Below are 18,250 nucleotides of genomic sequence, written 5' to 3'. Positions count from 1 at the left end.
AGCACAACCTTCCTAGACTGAACCAGGAAGAAATAAACAGACCAATCACAAGCACTGAAATTGTGACTGTGATTAAAAATCTTCCAACAAACAGAAGACCAGGACCAGATGCCTTTACAGGAGAATTCTATGAAACATTTAGAGAAGAGCTAACACCTATCCTTCTTAAACTCCAAAATATAGTAGAGGGAGGAACACTCCCAAACTCACTCTACGAGGCCACCATCACCCTGATACCAAAACCAGACAAAGATGTCACAAAGAAAGAAAACTACAGGCCAATATCACTGATTAACATAGATGCAAAACTCCTCAACAAAATACCAGCAAACAGAATCCATCAGCACATTAAAAGGATCATATACCATGATCAAGTGGGGTTTATTCCAGGAATGCAAGGATTCTTCAATATACACAAATCAATCAATGTGATAAACCATATTAACAAACTGAAGGAGAAAAACCATATGATCATCACAATAGAGGCAGAGAAACTTTTGACAAAATTCAACACCCATTTATGATAAAAACCCTCCAGAAAGTAGGCATAGAGGGAACTTACCTCAACATAATAAAGGCCATATAAGACAAACCCACAGCCAACATCATTCTCAAAGGTGAAAAACTGAAACCATTTCCTCTAAGATCAGGAACAAGACAAGGTTGTCCACTATCATCACTAGTATTTAACATAGTGTGGGAAGTTTTAGCCACAGCAATCAGAGAAGAAAAAGAAATAAAAGGAATCCAAATCGGAAAGGAAGAAATAAAGCTGTCACTGTTTGCAGATGACATGATACTATACATAGAAAATCCTAAAGATTCTACCAGAAAACTACTAGAGCTAATCAATGAATTTGGTAAAGTAGCAGGATACAAAACTAATGCACAGAAATCTCTTGCATTCCTATACACTAATGATGAAAAATATGAACGAGAAATTAAGGAAACACTCCCATTTAGCACTGCAACAAACAGAATAAAATACCTAGGAATAAACCTACATAAGGAGACAAAGGACCTGTATGCAGAAAACTATAAGACACTGATGAAAGAAATTAAAGGAGATACAAACAGATGGAGAGATATACCATGTTCTTGGATTGGAAGAAGCAACATTGTGAAAGTAATGATACTACCCAAAGCTATCTACAGATTCAATGCAATCCCTATCAAACTACCAATGGCATTTTTCACAGAACTAGTACCAAAAAATTCACAATTTGTATGGAAACACAAAAGACCCTGAATAGCCTAAGCAATCTTGAGAAAGAAAAACGGAGCTGGACCGAATCAGGCTCCCAGACTTCAGACTATACTGCAAATCTACAGTAATCAAGACAGTATGGTACTGGCACACAAACAGAAATATAGATCAATGGAACAGGATAGAAAGCCCAGAGATAAAACCACACACATATTGTCACCTTATTTTTGATAAAGGGGGCAAGAATACAATGGAGAAAAGACCGCCTCTTCAATAAGTGGTGCTGGGATAACCAGACAGCTACATGTAAAAGAATGAAAGTAGAGCACTCCCTAACACCATACACAAAAATAAACTCAAAATGGATTAAAGACCTAAATGTAAGGCCAGACACTATAAAACTCTTAGAGGAAAACATCGGCAGAAGACTCTATGACCTAAATCACAGCAAGATCCTTTTTGACCCACCTCCTAGAGAAAGGGAAATAAAAACAAAAATAAACAAATGGGACCTAATGAAACTTCAAAGCTTTTGCACAGCAAAGGAAACCATAAACAAGATGAAAAGACAGCCCTCAGAATGGGAGAAAATATTTGCAAATGAAGCAACTGACAAAGGATTAATCTCCAAAATTTACAAGCATCTCATGCAGCTCAATATCATAAAAACAAACAACCCAATCCAAAAATGGGCAGAAAATCTAAACAGACATTTCTTCAAAGAAGATATATAGATTGCCAACAAACACATGAAAGGATGCTCAACATCACTAATCATTAGAGAAATGCAAATCCAAACTATAATGAGGTATCATCTCACAACAGTGAGAATGGTCATCATCAAAAAATCTACAAACAATAAATGCTGGAGAGAGTGTGGAGAAACGTGAACCCTCTTGCACTGTTGGTGGGAATGTAAATTGATACAGCCACTATAGAGAACTGTATGTAGGTTCCTTAAAAAACTAAAAATAGAACTACCATATGACCCAGCAAACCCACTACTGGGCATATAACCTGAGAAAACCATAATTCAAAAAGACAGGTGACCACAATGTTCATCGCAGCTCTATTTACAATAGCCAGGACATGGAAGCAACCTAAGTGTCCATCGGCAGAGGAACGGATAAAGAATATGTGACACATATATACAGGGGAATATTACTCAGCCATAAAAAGAAAAAAATTGAGTTACTGGTCGTGAGGTGAATGGACCTAGTGTCTGTCATACAGAGTGAAGTCAGTCAGAAAGAGAAAAACAAATACTGTATGCTAACACATATATATGGAATCTTTAAAAAAAAAAATGGTTCTGAAGAACCTAGGGGCAGGACAGGAATAAAGACGTATAGATAGAAAATGGACTTGAGGACACGGGGAGGGGGAAGGGTAAGCTGCGATGAAGTGAGAGAGTGGCATGGACATATATACACTACGAAATGTGAAATAGATACCTAGTGGGAAGCAGCCACATAGCACAGGGAGGTCAGCTCGGTGCTTTGTGACCACCTAGAGGGGGTGGGTTAGGGAGGGTGGGAGGGAGACACAAGAGAGAGGAGATATGCGGATATATGTATATGTATAGCTGATTCACTTTGTTATAAAGCAGAAACTAACACACCATTGTAAAGCAATTATACTCCAATACAGATGTTAAAAAAAGAGCTCTCGCGTGTGCCATGTCTGGTTCCTCCAGCGTCGCCGCTATGAAGTAAGTGGTTCAACAACTCCGGCTGCAGGCTGGGCTCAACTGCGTGAAGGTTTCCCAGGCAGCTGCAGATTTGAAACAATTCTGTCTGCAGAATGCTCAACATGACCCCCTGCTGACTGGAGTATCTTCAAGTACAAATCCCTTCAGACCTCAGAAAGTCTGTTCCTTTTTGTAGTAAAATGAATCTTTGCAAGGTTTTTAAACCACTTTTCATAAACCGGTGAATATTCAAAGGAAAGCTAAATCTGAAGCCTGTACAAAAGCCTGTCTCTATAACATGTGCCATACTATACGAACTTCTACTTTTGTCAGTCTACCTCTCTGAATATTCATGGATTTCTGTTTCACAAGGGTAATTATTTTATATACACTGGTGGCAGCATACAATAAAATACTTAGTATAAAAAATAAAAAAGATGTTAAAAAAAATTTAATGTATCAATGTTTCTTAAAGTGTTGTCACTAGACCAGCAGCATCATGATCCCTTGCTAACTTATTAGAAAAAAACTCTCAGGCCACATCCCACATGTACTAAATCAGACACTGGGAGTAAAGCCAGCAGGCAGTGTTTTAATACGTTTACCTAATGATTTTAATGCACACTAAAGTTTGAGAACTACTAGACTAGGTTATGCTTTTATAGGAAAAATCATCTCCCAAATCATAGCAATTTAACAGAACAAGATTTTATGTCGCCTAAAAGCAAAGTCTGCTGTAGATCTAACTAATTTCTCAAGGCAGCTCTCTTTGATATTTTGGGTCAGCATTTTGGGATACTTCAAACTTATAAGCACAATTGGTATGGCAAGGAATGAGTAAGCTGGAGAATTATGTGACGTGCAATTAAATGCTTCCATCCAGAAACGAGCAACACTACTGCTCACATTTCACCAACTAAAGCAGTCCACGTGGTCACACTAAAATTCAAGGATTAAGGACCGGGCTTCCCTGGTGGCGCAGTGGTTGCGAGTCCGACTGCTGATGCAGGGGACACGGGTTCGTGCCCCGGTCCGGAAGGTCCCACGTGCCGCGGAGCAGCTGGGCCTGTGAGCCATGGCCACTGAGCCTGCGCGTCCGGAGCCTGTGCTCCGCAACGGGAGAGGCCACAACAGTGAGAGGCCCGTGTACCGCAAAAAAAAAAAAAAAAAAAAAAAAAATTAAGGACCTTCAATCTCCTGAGGTCTAGAAGTAGAGATAACCACATACTGGTAAACATTAGTAATGCATATCACAATTAGCTATGTTTCCTTTTCCAACTGCAAGTCCCTGAGTATAAACACAGAGTTACTGAGTAATAGGAGCTGGCCTAGAAATCTCCAGTTTTAACAGTAGCCCAGGAAATCCCATTATCTGATATCAATTAAATTTAAGAACCAGTGCTTTGGATTTTAATGTTAATATCTGTTATATAATTAACTTTGTTTTATCAAATGGAAGATGATTGAATTTACAGAAATGCAAATATTTATGACAAGTAAAATAATGTCTTTGGTTATTATAAGAAGGCAAGGAGAGGTGTCTATTAGGCTTTGTATCGTCATTAGCGTTTACTAGCCAAGGATAGATTTAATACATGTTTAATGTATTTATGCAAAAAAATTCATTTCTTGAGCTTCTTTTTGAATCACTGAAATATGAAGAGTAGACACTGTACCACCTCCAAATTGGAATAATTCTGAAATAATGATGTACAATTAGCCTGTCTAGAATTTGGGTGTTAACTGTTTCTTGCTTTCTCTAAATGTTTGCGTCTAGAGGACTCTGTCCCCAAATATTGTTTACATACCTTATATTAAAGCAAGATAAACATTTATACAATGTTCAGTAGGAAACAGAAAACTGTTTTAGAAGGCAGTCATGTTCACCTGATGTATAAAGAGTATCTAACCTAGGTTTTAATCCATTCAGGATCTCAATTTTTAAAAAAGTGTTTCTGATACTGAACCAATTTATTTTTAATCAAGTATCCAATAAATGATCTATTACATCTTGCAGAAATGAATATATGTTAGATTTATTTCTTTTCTTCTTTCCCTGAAGTCTTGTCTCCGTTAAAAATGAATCCTATCACTATTTTATGGGTGAATGCTATGGACCATAATCACTACTAAGTAATTCATATAAAAATGAGCCTCTATGTGGAAAAGTCTCTACACTGAGTTATTTTTAAAGAAATGACATTACTATTGCAACGAAGTAATGGAACATATACATATATAACCATATATGTACATCTATACATAAACACATATACACATATAAAATAATGACAGATGTCACAAAAATCTCCTTCAATTTTCAGTTTCTTAAAAAATCCTTCTCCAAACTAAAACAAACAAAAAAAAACTGCCTTACTTAGAATTCTTTATCTCTTTCTCCCTTGGTTATTTTTTACCTTCTTGCTTTTTATATGAAATACTCTTCCTTCAGAACTCCCACGACATATTTCCTCAGCTCATTCAAGTCCTAGCTCAAATTTCGCCTTCTAAATAAGGTCTCTTCTAATAACAATCCAACTTAATATTGCAGTACTCCCTCCTTGTACTCCTTATATGCCTCCCTTGCTTTATTTCTCTCCATAACACTTATCACATTTGATGCTATATATATACATATTTATTTTGTTATTGTTTATCACTCTACACTAGAATGCAAACTCCACAAGGCAAAGAATTTTTGTCTGTTTTGTTCACTCTTGTACTTCCAGTACCTAGAACAGCGATGACACATAGTAAATGTTTGATAATTACTTGTGAACGAAATAAAGAAATAAGTTATTAAAAAAACAAAGGAAGAAGCAAATAAATGGAGGAATTAATTATAAAATATTTAGAGCTCTTATGTTCAGGAAATCATCACCTCTGCTAAATGGGTCATGTGAGCATGCTGAAAATTGTACTCTAAAATTGATGATGAACTATTTTATCAACTAAACTCTTGCATCATACAAAGAATAGAAATACCAACTCATACAGGTAGAAGTCAGGGAAGGTTACTTCACAAGTTTACTTTGTAAGAATACTTTAAGGTACATCTGAAGGTGGTGAACAGATCACCAAATGAGAAGGGCATAACAAGCTGAGAGAACGAATTGTGCACAGCAAAGAAACTTGAGATAGCAGAGCATGATTGGTAATGGAGAACTACAATTATTCAAGGAAAGCTGTAGCATAAATATTGAGAGAGGAAATACCAGGGAAATAAAATCAAAGGGGCACGAGAGTGCCAATGATGAAGGCTGCATGTGTCATGCTGAAGAACTAGAACTCATTCTTCCAAGAACTGAGGAACCGCCAAACAGCTTTAAGCCTGGGCATGACATCACCACATTGTCATTTCTAAAAACACCATTTTGTCTGCATCAGAGACATGAACTTAAATAGGGTAGAGGGCAGAACATGGTCTAGGTGGTTTACGATAAAGATGTTAACTAAAACAGATGGTAGGGATGGAGGACAGAAGTAAATTTGAGAAATGTGAGATAAAAATGAGAAGTATTAAGCGATCCGTTGGAAATGAGGGAAGAGAGAAAGACAAGAATCTAGAATGACCACTAGGAATCTAGCTGGGCAACTGGATAAAGAGGGAAAGCCAGGAGAAAAAGCAAGTTTTGGAATAAAGGTAATGAGTTTGGCTTTTGTTATGCTGGGTGAGATGTGCCTGTGGGACATCCAAATAAAGATGATCAGTGGGTGGCTGAATCTCTGAGTCTGTCACTTGCTAGAAGCAACTGAAGATGTCCAGCAGTGAGTCTACAACATACAGGCAGAGAAAGGCATGAGTCAGATGGAAGGCTTTAGGGACAGTGAGGTAAACAAGTAGAAAACAAGAAGCCTGGGAATAAAACCTGAACAGCATCAGCTTTTAAGGAACAGAGAAAGAAAAAAGAGTTTAAGAATATGAGAAGGGGAAAAAATGGCTGAAAAGGACACAACAAGGAGAGAATGATGGCACAGAGGCCAAACAAGGAGAGTTTTAGTCTTTCACTGAAGAAGGGAGTAGTCAAAATTGTCAAGAGCATCAGAGAGATAATTTAAGTACTATCGTTCCCCTACACTGCATAGAGGAGACAGAGAAGACCAGGAAAAGGCTAAGGGAAAAGTAGTTACCAGAATGCTCACGCCAATATGTTCCATATTTAAATACAGAAAACTGGCAGTGTTTGGTCATCACCAGGGAATTATTCTCACTTTATGATTTTTTTCTTTCCCAACAAAGGCAAATACTACTGATCATTGAAGTCTGGTACAAGTCCTGCTTCTTCTATTTCTTTACATATGTATTTATTTCACTATCTGCAGAAATATGAATTGTATGATTGTTGTGGATTAAAAATTTTATTTTTGTCTTTTAGGGTTGGCAATATTTTAAAGATTTTAAAACTTAGAGAAATAATTAGTTCTATGAATATGTTTAAAAATACTGTCGAGTAATGAAAATTTAAGTAATAATATTACAAATAATTTTGAGGCTTGCTTAAATGGAAATAAAGAACCTATGTCCATGCAAAACCAACATGGTGGAAACACTAATACACCAAGCTATGTAATCAAATATATCCTAATAATTAGGTTTAACTCATAATTGCTAATTGTATTTTCACTTGGAATTAGAGAACTTGAAGCTATTTCCACTTGGGATTAGAGAACTTGAAGCTTTGCACTTAGAACATATAACATATAATCATCTTAGATCCAAATTACCCCACTCCTTTAAATAAAATTAAAATTATTTGGTTATATGTTTTATAACACAAAAGTTGTTATGTTATTCAAAAGTTAGTATCTTCTAGAAATATATTTTTTCACATCAACTTCTATTGAATTATTTTAGTTATCCTATTTAAATATAGGTGCAAAATAAAATAAAATAATTTTTTACTCTTACTAACTCCAAAAGCACACACAGATGTATCTAGAACATAGTCTATAAATAGAATTCATTCAAGTTAATAAAGTTAGTAAAGAAATCATTTCTGCTTTTGCTTAGGATAAAGGCCCTGGCCTTTTTTTCTTTTTCGTACCATGGAAATTAATCAAAGCTAAGTTTGTTAAATATTAATATCTAAAAGAAAATACTGATTTTCCTTCATTAATTAAAAAAAAATTTACATTCTCTCCCCTAAATTCTTATCATGTCTATATTCATCTCCACGACTGCCTACTCACTAGCATAACTCTGAATTTTCTTGACCTACCATGACCTAGTTTTTTGTCAATTGTCTTCATTTCCTCATATCACAAAGGAGTCCAAATGGAGAGCAGAGAAAAATGCCACTGGGAGCATTATATGCCCATACTAAATTCCTACTTTTCAAGATGGATTTCCACCTCCAACACCACTGGATGATTCTGAGGTGCTTCAAGATTAATGTGTTAAGAACCAGATTTATTATACCCTTTCCCACATTTCTTTTTCTTGTTTTCCTTTTTAGTAAATGTGCCATTGATGAGTAACCCAGACCAGAAACATAGAGGTCATCCTTACTGTCTCTGTCTCTATCACTTCTCTACTTATTTACTTACTAAGTCCTACAATTTGTATCTCCTAAATCTTCCTAGAATTCTCTGCTTCAAAATCATTCTATCAAAACCTCTTTAATTGAGACTATTATCTTGTTTTCAACTTGACTAATTCAGAAATTCTCTTGCTTCTCGTCTTGTCCTATTCCTTACCGTATCTCAATAGCCTCAATGCATTCTCCACACTGGTGTCAGAGAACCTTTACCAAAATCGTTCTGATTGCGTCATTCCTGTTCTTAAAGTAAAATAACGACAACAAAATGAACCAAATCAAAACACAATAACTACCATTATATCATGGTATTTAACAAAGTGGTTTCTGCAGTTTACTGCCTTGGGTCAAAACCCAGACCTTCCATCTACTTGCTATGAAAGCTTGGGCAAATTATCTCAACTCTCTGCATCTAAATAGTCTCATATTTTAAAAAGTGGGACCAATAACGATTCCTTTTTCTTAGAGTATAGTAAGGAATAAACGGCACATAGCACATGCCATTTCTATTATTGAGAGTTTTAAGCTCCTACTATGTGGGCACCATGAGGCACTCTGCATATCTCACTCATCATGACAACAATCCCCTGATGTATATACATTATCTTCAATTTACAAATGTGTCAACTCAAGTTTTTAAAGTCAAACAACTTGCTGAAAATTACACAACAGAGCCAGGATTTCAACCCATAGTCCAGTCAGTGGATATCCCTCTCTCTATATTCTTTTTTGATTTCCTAGGAAAGGAACCGAATGGGTGTATGTCCATCCCTGAGGCACTCAACGGTGGTCTGGAAAGCAGGTTCACATCATGCAAACATGACTGGTACTGCTGTAACATGCAGATTCCAGGGCAAAGGAGCTAGTAAAAAGCTCTTTTTTATTTCTCCTACGTTGGCCTTTTATACATTCTCCCTCATCCTTCCTCAGTTTCCTTGTTTCTGATGATCAGTCGTAATGAAGTGCCTGTCGTTGCCTGAGAAACCAGCTCTCAGGCATCCTCACATTTTCACGTGTTACACCCTTATGCCCCTTCTCTAGTTGAAGCGTTTCTACTTGTCCTTTATGATAACTTAATGATAATGGCATCCTCTCCAAAACTCTCCTCTGCCTTTACCAGGCAGTTTTAAAACCTTCCCTCCCCTAAATTCTTTTCATGTCTCTATTCATCTCCTAAGCTGCCACAATATTTTTTTCTTGTCTCTCTCTGCACTTGATACACTATAATAGTATCCTTCTCACATGTTCTATCTCCCCCTCACTCAACTTTGAGCACATGGAGACAAAGTTTTACCTATAATACTGTCCCTTGTGCTGAACATAGCACCTGGTATACAGAAGATGCTTGATAATGATTGTTCAACAAGTAAATGAGTAAATATATTTTAATTGCTCTTAACATATAAGCACAATTCACTCCAGATATCTTATAAAATTTTTGAAATGATTATTGTTGAATCTATTTACTCAATGGCGAGTACGAAAGAGCTACCTAACCTAAAATGACCTCTGACAGATTACTTAATCCATTGGAGCTTCTTCATCTAAACACTGGATATAATAATACCTTTTTATGCATTCATTCCTTCAATATTTATTTAGGTATTTCCATGAGCCAGGTAATACCTAGGTGCCAACGATAGAATAGTGGGCAGCCTTACGGTTCATCCTATTCAGATGTGTATTTGATTGAGTGGAAAAGTCAGCCAAGAAAAGTCATTCATAGTGTGATGAATGTTCTCATAGGGGATGGTCATGGGAGTACTGCAGTGCTATGGGGATATGTTGAGGGAGACCTATTCCGGGCTTGGGAGCTGGGGGTCAGGACAGTCTTTCTTTGTGACATGTGAGCCAGATGGTATGAATGTGTGTGTGTGTGCAAATACACATGTGCATGTGTGTGGGTGCTTAGTGGGGAGGAGGAGTTGGGGTCAGAATGAGAGAAACAGGTGGACTGGACAGTATTTTCGGAACCTGAAAGAAATTTAATGGCTCAATTTGAAAGACATAAGTGAGGGATTTAGACTCAAATATCATTGGAGAGGTACAGGGACTAGATGAAGTCAGGTCTTATAAGCCTTCCAAAAAAGTTTTAACTTTATCCTTAGAGCAAGAGAAACTATTAATAGGACAATGGGTCAGAATTGCATTTTTAAAAATTACTTTAACTGCAGTGTGGAGACTGGATTAGTAGAGAGACTGTTAGTAATAATCCAGGTGAAAGATTTTGACTTAAGAATTAGTTAGAAAGCATGAAAGAAATGAACAGATTTGAGAGTTCATAGAGATATAGAATTAACAACCATTAGAGCTTGATTGTGGGACTGAAGAAAGGTAGGAATCAAGGAAGATGTTCAAGTTTCTGCCTTGGGCTGCTGGTGGGCAGAAAAGCCAGTAACTGGAGGAAGCAAGGATAGTGAAGTGTTAACCTGTTTCCCTAGAATTGTTTTGTTTCTATATAATTGTTTTGAAGATTAAGTGTAATAGTTTATATGATAGCAACTACCTCGATGCCTAGTGCACCACAGCTGCTTTCTGTAATCATTTCAATTTCCTTCTTCTCTTTTCCAAAGTTGTACCAGTAATTTAGTAGCAAAACTGGGCCTAGACTCCCAGGCTTTTGTTTACCAGTCCAGAGTTCTTTGTTAATGGACTGCTGATCTATAAACAAAGATGAAACATAGGAATTTTAAAGCAAATATTCACAACTTATCCTGGAATTGCTTACAAGCTGACAGCTATCCAACTTATTTTTAGTTTATGTTTAAAATGAATCATATGTTCCAAAATGACTGACAGAAACACAGTTTTGTTTCTGAAGCCAATTCTTTTCCATCATTTTGGACATCATTCAGAGGTATAACAGACTTTCAGGGTGTTTAAAAGCATTCATCCACGACAACAACAAATGCTAATTATCATAAAAAATAAACAGGTCCTGTTAACATCGTTCTAAGAATTTCTCCTACTCCAGCACTATACTTCATCTACCATCCCATCTGTTTTGTGGGTGGGAACGAAGACTGGATGAAAGTATAATTATCATGTATCAAACTGGACTACACAACAAAATAGAAATGAATATAAATGGGAGGAACAGCATACATAATAAATCTGGAAAGGAAAAAAGAAACATATATAAAATGCATACTGCATCATGCAGTAAACAGCAGATACACAAATTCATAATGAAGTTATTAATGTTTATCTCACTGGGTATGAGGTGGATTTCTCTCCCATTTCAGTTCACAGTCCTAGCTGTCATCAGATTTTCTCCCACATGACCAAGTAGTCATCTTGTTCACTTGGGAAGTTTACAAATTCTCTCTGTTAAGTTCTGTTATTAAAATTCCACCTTGAGGGCTTCCCTGGTGGCACAGTGGTTGAGAGTCCACCTGCTGATGCAGGGAACGCGGGTTCGTGCCCCGGTCTGGGAAGATCCCACATGCCGCGGAGGGGCTGGGCCCGTGAGCCATGGCTGCTGAGCCTGCGCGTCCGGAGCCTGTGCTCCGCAACGGGAGAGGCCACAACAGTGAGAGGCCTGTGTTCCGCAAAAAAAAAAAAAAATTCCACCTTGAGACTTTTAAACATATCCAAAATTACAAAAAAAAAAAAAAAAAAAAAAAAAATCCTACTTCTATATATTTATGAATTCATTTCAAAGACAATCTTCTATCTTAGAGTCAGTTCTATCCCCTAAAAAATCAAGAATAGCAAAGTTCTAAAAGTGTGTTAAATTAAAAGTAAATTAAAAGGCCAGTTACAAATGCAATTATTTCATTACAAATAATATTAAAAACATGAACAACCACATATCCCTAAATAGAAACTAGAAGCTCAAGAGGGGCCTGGAGTTTGTTTCTTTTACTGGCATATACTTACACCTGGTACTGTCCCTGGAATGTAGCAGGGGCTTAATCAATGTTTGTTGAATTAAATATTGCATAAAATGGAGCATTAACATGCTTTTTTCCCCTCAGAGGATTTTTAAGGCATACCTACTCTATGAATAATTCTGTAATGACTCCAGGTTAGCATTCATATTTAAATAATCAAAGACTTTTAGAATATCCAAGTATTGATGTCACCTTCAAGTGATAGTAATGGTGAAGTTTCTTTTAAATATTAGCTTACACTATTTTTTTTTTTTTGGTGGTACGCGGGCCTCTCATCGCCGCGGCCTCTCCTCTTGCGGAGCACAGCCTCCGGACACGCAGGCTCAGCGGCCATGGCTCACGGGCCCTGCCGCTCCGCGGCATGTGGGATCTTCCCGGACCGGGACACGAACCCGCGTCCCCTGCATCGGCAGGTGGACTCCCAACCACTGCGCCACCAGGGAAGCCCTAGCTTAAACTATTTTAATAAATGTAATCTTAGGTCAAGTCTCTGTTAAAAGTATATACATCTAATTAACTATTTCTCTATTTAAATTTGTCTCAATGATATAAATATTTAGAATATTATTCAAAGCAAAAGATCAACTACATATGAAACATTACTTCACCGAACTATGATGTGACCTTGATCACAAATCCCATTATCTCTTTATTCAGTCACTCAAGAACAACATATGTGAAGTAAAAATGTCAAATACATATACATACAAACAGAATAATGAGGAAATGTGGTATATCATAAACATTTTGAACATTTGCCAAATTTCTTTCTACTATGAGGAGTTTTAAGATAATAAGAAATAAATATATAATATCACATGTATAACATACATATATATGTATAACATATATGTGTGTATATATACCATGTTTATGTGCATATACATATGAGGATATGTGATATTTAGTGAGGATTCACCTGAATTATATCAGAAGAGAAAGGAGAAGTAAATAAACTATGGATTCATGCATGTGTATTCATATTTGTATATTTCTATATATGACCATCCATAAACATAAGTGGACCATTTTGTAACTGAGCATACCCTGGAGTATCACATTACGCACCCTCAGAGAAACCATTCACACAGAACCTGCCATTCATAATTTGACATACAGAACTTTACCAATGATGGAAAAGTAATTATTTGGAATATAACAATGCAATAAATTTAACAGGTCTAATTTAAGCTTAAAAACACATCAAAGGTACTCAGGTTATTTACATTATTTTTCCAACCCTGTAACTCCCTGTTCTCTGTTCTCTTGGGAGAGCTCCTATCTGTCAATTTGCAAATGGTCAATTTTATTGGCAAAGGGACTAATTTCTGCACGTAGTTCTAAATACTGCATTTATAAACAAAGTGAGCTCCTGGTGTATTTGGGGAGAATTTAAATTCAAAAGAATTTCAATTTTAATGTAAACATAAAGGTATAGTGAAATGTTCTAGAATAAAATATTTTAAAATTCTAACTTAAAGAGCACTATTTAGACTAGTGATAAACATCTTAATGTGAAATTCCTTATCACTAAGTAATAATCAAAATAGTATGCAGTTCCTTTACCAATATAACTTCCAAGGAAATTAATACTTTATTTTTATTGTTTACGTTCTTATATTTCTCTGAGACTTGTTTTTATCTGATACCTCAAAATAACCATTCATATATAAAAATAATAACATACATTAAAACAAGAAAGCACAGACCACCTCTAGCCAGCAAATATTCATCTAAAGACAAGGAAATAAATACAACTTAGTAAATACTATTTTCCAAGTCCCTAAGCTATATCTACATATGAACAGTTCCAAAAACTCAGAGTATTTCAATAGGTACTTTAACGTGCTATCCAGATATAAAGGTTATTACTTTTCACACACATTCTTTGCACATAAACAGCTATAGAAAATGTTAAGGCTAAAGTCTGAATTTCTTTTTTTTTTTCCTGGATTTCTTGATAAGCTTCAGTGACAGCACGTTATGAGGCTTTACTCTGGGAAACTACCCTGAAATTAGTAGAAAAATTCTTTGAATGAATATTTCAATATTATATTTCACACTATCTCTATTCTTCATCCAATACTATGGCTCACAGTAACATCCTTCCTAGAACAAAAGTGCTTATTTTACAAATATAGAAAAAAAAGTGTATGATTTTTTCTTTGTTTGGACGTATGAAATTAGTGTTAATGTTTCATTTCAAATGTTTTCCTTCCCTTAATTAAAAAAAAACACAAGAAAAGAACAAAAACAAACAAACAAAAAGAATACAGTAAGAATCTCGAATAAGTTTCAGAAAATTACCTATATTTAAAGCATAGCTGCAAAGGTTACTGATTTTTCTTACCAGTGCTGTCATCATAGACAACTGTGACAGTTTTCCACTTGAAGAACTGCACCAAGTCCAAAATGGCACGGCTGAGTGAAGAGAAGTCTGGGTAGAGACTGACATAGAAGGAATCTTTGTTGTCTGACACCTGGTGCTTCCAGCGGGTCTGGATGTGGGGAACCCCCAGAGCATTGCAGATCGACTGCACTGCATTTGCTGAAGAGCTGTGTGAAGGCCCGAAGATGGCAGCCACCCCAAGAGACAGCTGATCACAGGCTGAAGAGGAGATAGAAGTCTGTCAATAATGAGAGGAGAGATGCCAGTGTGCCAATATTACCACATTATTATTGTTAACCCAAAGGCATCATCTTGAAGGAAGATTTGTCTTTAATATAACATCTGCATCTAGCTGATTTTACATTTTGTCTAACTCCAAACATTTTCAGTTTGTTACAAGGGAAACTCACCTAGACACCTACAGCTCAACGTTCAAATAATTCTACAAATAATGTCAAGGGAGGAGAGGAGGAAGGAGAAAGAGGGGGAATATTCTAGGATTTAAGGGGAGAGTGTTCATTTTGGAAGAATACTTCATATCGGGGAATAGTGTTCTTTCTCAAATTCACTGGTCATTCTCTACAATTTCAAATTCTTAATCAGAAGCCATTTACCTTCCACTGCCCATCCAAAAAGCTATGGCTACACATAGCTAAGTATCTGCAAATATCTGATGATACAGGTCAAGCGGCGCATACAAACACCCATACAAAACCTGACATGAGTCATAGAGGGTGATTTCATGGGGATTAATCTCATTGAGTAGGAAGAACATCAAAGTATGTAATTAAATAGATAAGTATTTAATCATCTTTATGTATTTGGCTTTTGAATACTATAAGTCTTCTACATTGTACTGAATTACTTTTTTTAAGTTTATATTGGGTTGGCCAAAAAGTTCATTTGGGTTTTTCTGTAACATTGTATGGAAAAACCCCGAACGAACTTTTTGACCAGTCCAATATTTACATGTAGAAAAGTTTACTCACATCAATAATAATTACAGTAATTAAGAGAGACATAATTAAATCAGAAGGTATTCAGACGGGAACAGAAAGACTGTGACGGGACTTGAATTTCTATAAGGTACACTAAAGCAACTGGCAAGTTCGGGTCTAGAAAGTCAATAGTTATTGGAAACATGAAACTCATCTTTAAATATTTGAAGACCTGGCCTGTGAAAGAGGCTAAAGTTTGTTTCATTTGACTGGAAAAGGAAGAATTAGGGCAAATGTTTAGAAGTTTCTCACAAATTTTGATACAATTTAAGGGAAGTAAGAAATGTTCAAAAGTGGAAGTTTGCTCCAAGAGGCAATGGTTTGTATATCCCTGCAAATATTTCAATATGACTAAGGAGAATTGTTATTGGGATTTAGGGATCAATTAGGTGTTCAGATTTAATCCCTCACAAATAGTTTGTGATTCTACTGTGCAAAATTTTCTGATATTTTCCTTCAGAGATTTTGCCACATAAAATACAATGTGATGGATGGATTCTTAAGCATAGAGATAGTTAATAAATTTTAGTTGGAAAAAAAAGTTTACACTTTCTTCAAAAATTCAATATGATATAAATAAACAATTTTTGAATATATAGATTCTTACTTTTAAAATAATGATTAGAATTCTAAATCAGTAGAAAGGTTAGAGCCTAAAGTTTTTCACTCACACAGGTTTTAATTCACATACATTGAAAATAAAAGATCTTCCTTCTCCAGATTTTTGACAAGTCACAAATCAAGAAAGTTAAAAACCACTGTATTAGTTTACATAGAACTTTTTGAAGTGTGTTCAAATAAGAAATAGAGTTTTCAGGTATCGGAGGAGTCACTTAAAAGCAATGTATGATTCAAATAATAATTCAAGCTCTAGTGCATCAAAGTTTATTTATGGAGCAAAACAATATTATCTACTAAAAGTATAAGACCATATATCACTGAAAATGTTTACATTTAGACATTTAACATATATTCTTGCCTTGGAAAAATTATTTTTTAAAAAATTTTAAGAATGTCCAAATTTATTATTTGTTATTTTGTAATTAGTCATAAATATCAGTATTACATATATATTTATTGAGGCCCCCATAGGATTCAAAAACTATGTTAGATCTCTCTTTTTTATTATCTTTTATATATTGCTGTGCCCTCCAACCAGCAATAGGTTGACAAGAAAGAGCTTCACAAGACAAGTTCCAAACCTCGACATCCACCCTTTTAAACAACTCACAAAGAAACTTATTCATACACTTACTTGAGCTTTTTCAGCTTCAGGCCAAAGTCACTTAAGGAACTGGATTCCCAATAGATTTTTAATGGGTGACAAAATTTGTAAATCCTTTTTAATATTTTGAAAACGAAATGAGTTTACCACCTCATAATTTTGCTAAGATATTCGCAAGATAGTAAGCTGTTTGTTGTTAGAACATTCTAGTCCACTTTTTTTTTATGTTGCTACTTTGAAGTACCATAAGAAATCTATTAATACTTTATTTATACTGCACTCATATTCCATATTCTTTGGTCTAAATTATTTCATTTGAGACAGAGCTTCTTCTTCCTAATGGAAATAATCATGAACTATGTCAATAATCAAATGCACTTGTCTTGCAGTTAATGACTTATTTTGCAATTATGATGACAAATGTAGTATTTCACAATAACCTTTACCCTTTTTTTCAGCCTTCAAAACCTTTCATCACCCTGACATGGTTCTAAAATGTGGGAACTTATTTTTATTCATAAAGATATGAATTCAAAGGGCAAGCAGAACATGGGTTTTGATAAAAACATGTAAGCTGGGGGAAAAGAAGGATACTTTCATCTCAAGAAATATTGTACCGTATTAACTGCCATTAATATTAATGAGTTTAGAAGAAATCTGTACCAAGTTAGAATTATAAATAATTATGTACATTTCTATGAATGTAAGGTAGCTAATAAAACAATAATTGGCATTACAGAAAAGCAAACATTGTTTTAAAAATATGAATTTAGAACAAATGCTTTCTAAGTCCACTCCTTTGAGAATATCTACTTTATGAAATTTAATTTCTGTTACATGAATCCTAAACATGCAAAAGAAAAGATCACCTGCTTAGACAAAGTAAGCCTATGAAAACATCTCTCAAAACATATTTATTACTAAAACTGTTTGGTTAAAATAATGCCTCGATAATAGTTTCTCTACCTTCTTTCATATAGGTATTAAAGTCACATGCCAAAAATTGTATTTCTATTCTTATATTTAAAACACAGTTTTACAAAATAATAAAATAAATAAAATTCATAAGGTATTTTTATTATTTCTTCATATAATCCGGTTTTCATATCATTAGCCATTTATTTTCAGTCACCAAAAGAAACATCAAGTGGTTCAAAAATGGGCATAGACTATACACAAATGAAACGTTGTTCAAATTTTTCCAATTAAGGTTAGACTGACTTTTTGAAGTCACTTGGAACCACAGAACTTTCAAGGTAGTCAGAAAATTGAGACCACAGTAATAGAGTGGAATTGACATATAATGCA

At 35.3% G+C, this 18,250-nt stretch overlaps 1 protein-coding gene and 1 pseudogene across 1 annotated transcript in view; one reads left to right on the top strand and one right to left on the bottom strand.

Annotated features, from left to right (window-relative positions):
- The window catches only part of GRIK2 (glutamate ionotropic receptor kainate type subunit 2), a 1,042,171-nt gene that overhangs the window by 387,989 nt on the left and 635,932 nt on the right, over positions 1-18,250 (bottom strand). The window contains exon 12 of the mRNA XM_073789463.1: positions 14,681-14,938. Coding sequence (XP_073645564.1) covers positions 14,681-14,938 — 258 coding nt within the window. The remainder of the gene's footprint in view (positions 1-14,680; positions 14,939-18,250) is intronic.
- On the top strand, positions 2,887-3,333 carry LOC109549061 (guanine nucleotide-binding protein G(I)/G(S)/G(O) subunit gamma-5 pseudogene; annotated as a pseudogene).

The sequence above is a fragment of the Tursiops truncatus genome, chromosome 12 (assembly GCF_011762595.2).
Source record: "Tursiops truncatus isolate mTurTru1 chromosome 12, mTurTru1.mat.Y, whole genome shotgun sequence".
NCBI lineage: Eukaryota > Metazoa > Chordata > Mammalia > Artiodactyla > Delphinidae > Tursiops > Tursiops truncatus.
This window is presented reverse-complemented; position numbering and strand designations above follow the sequence as displayed.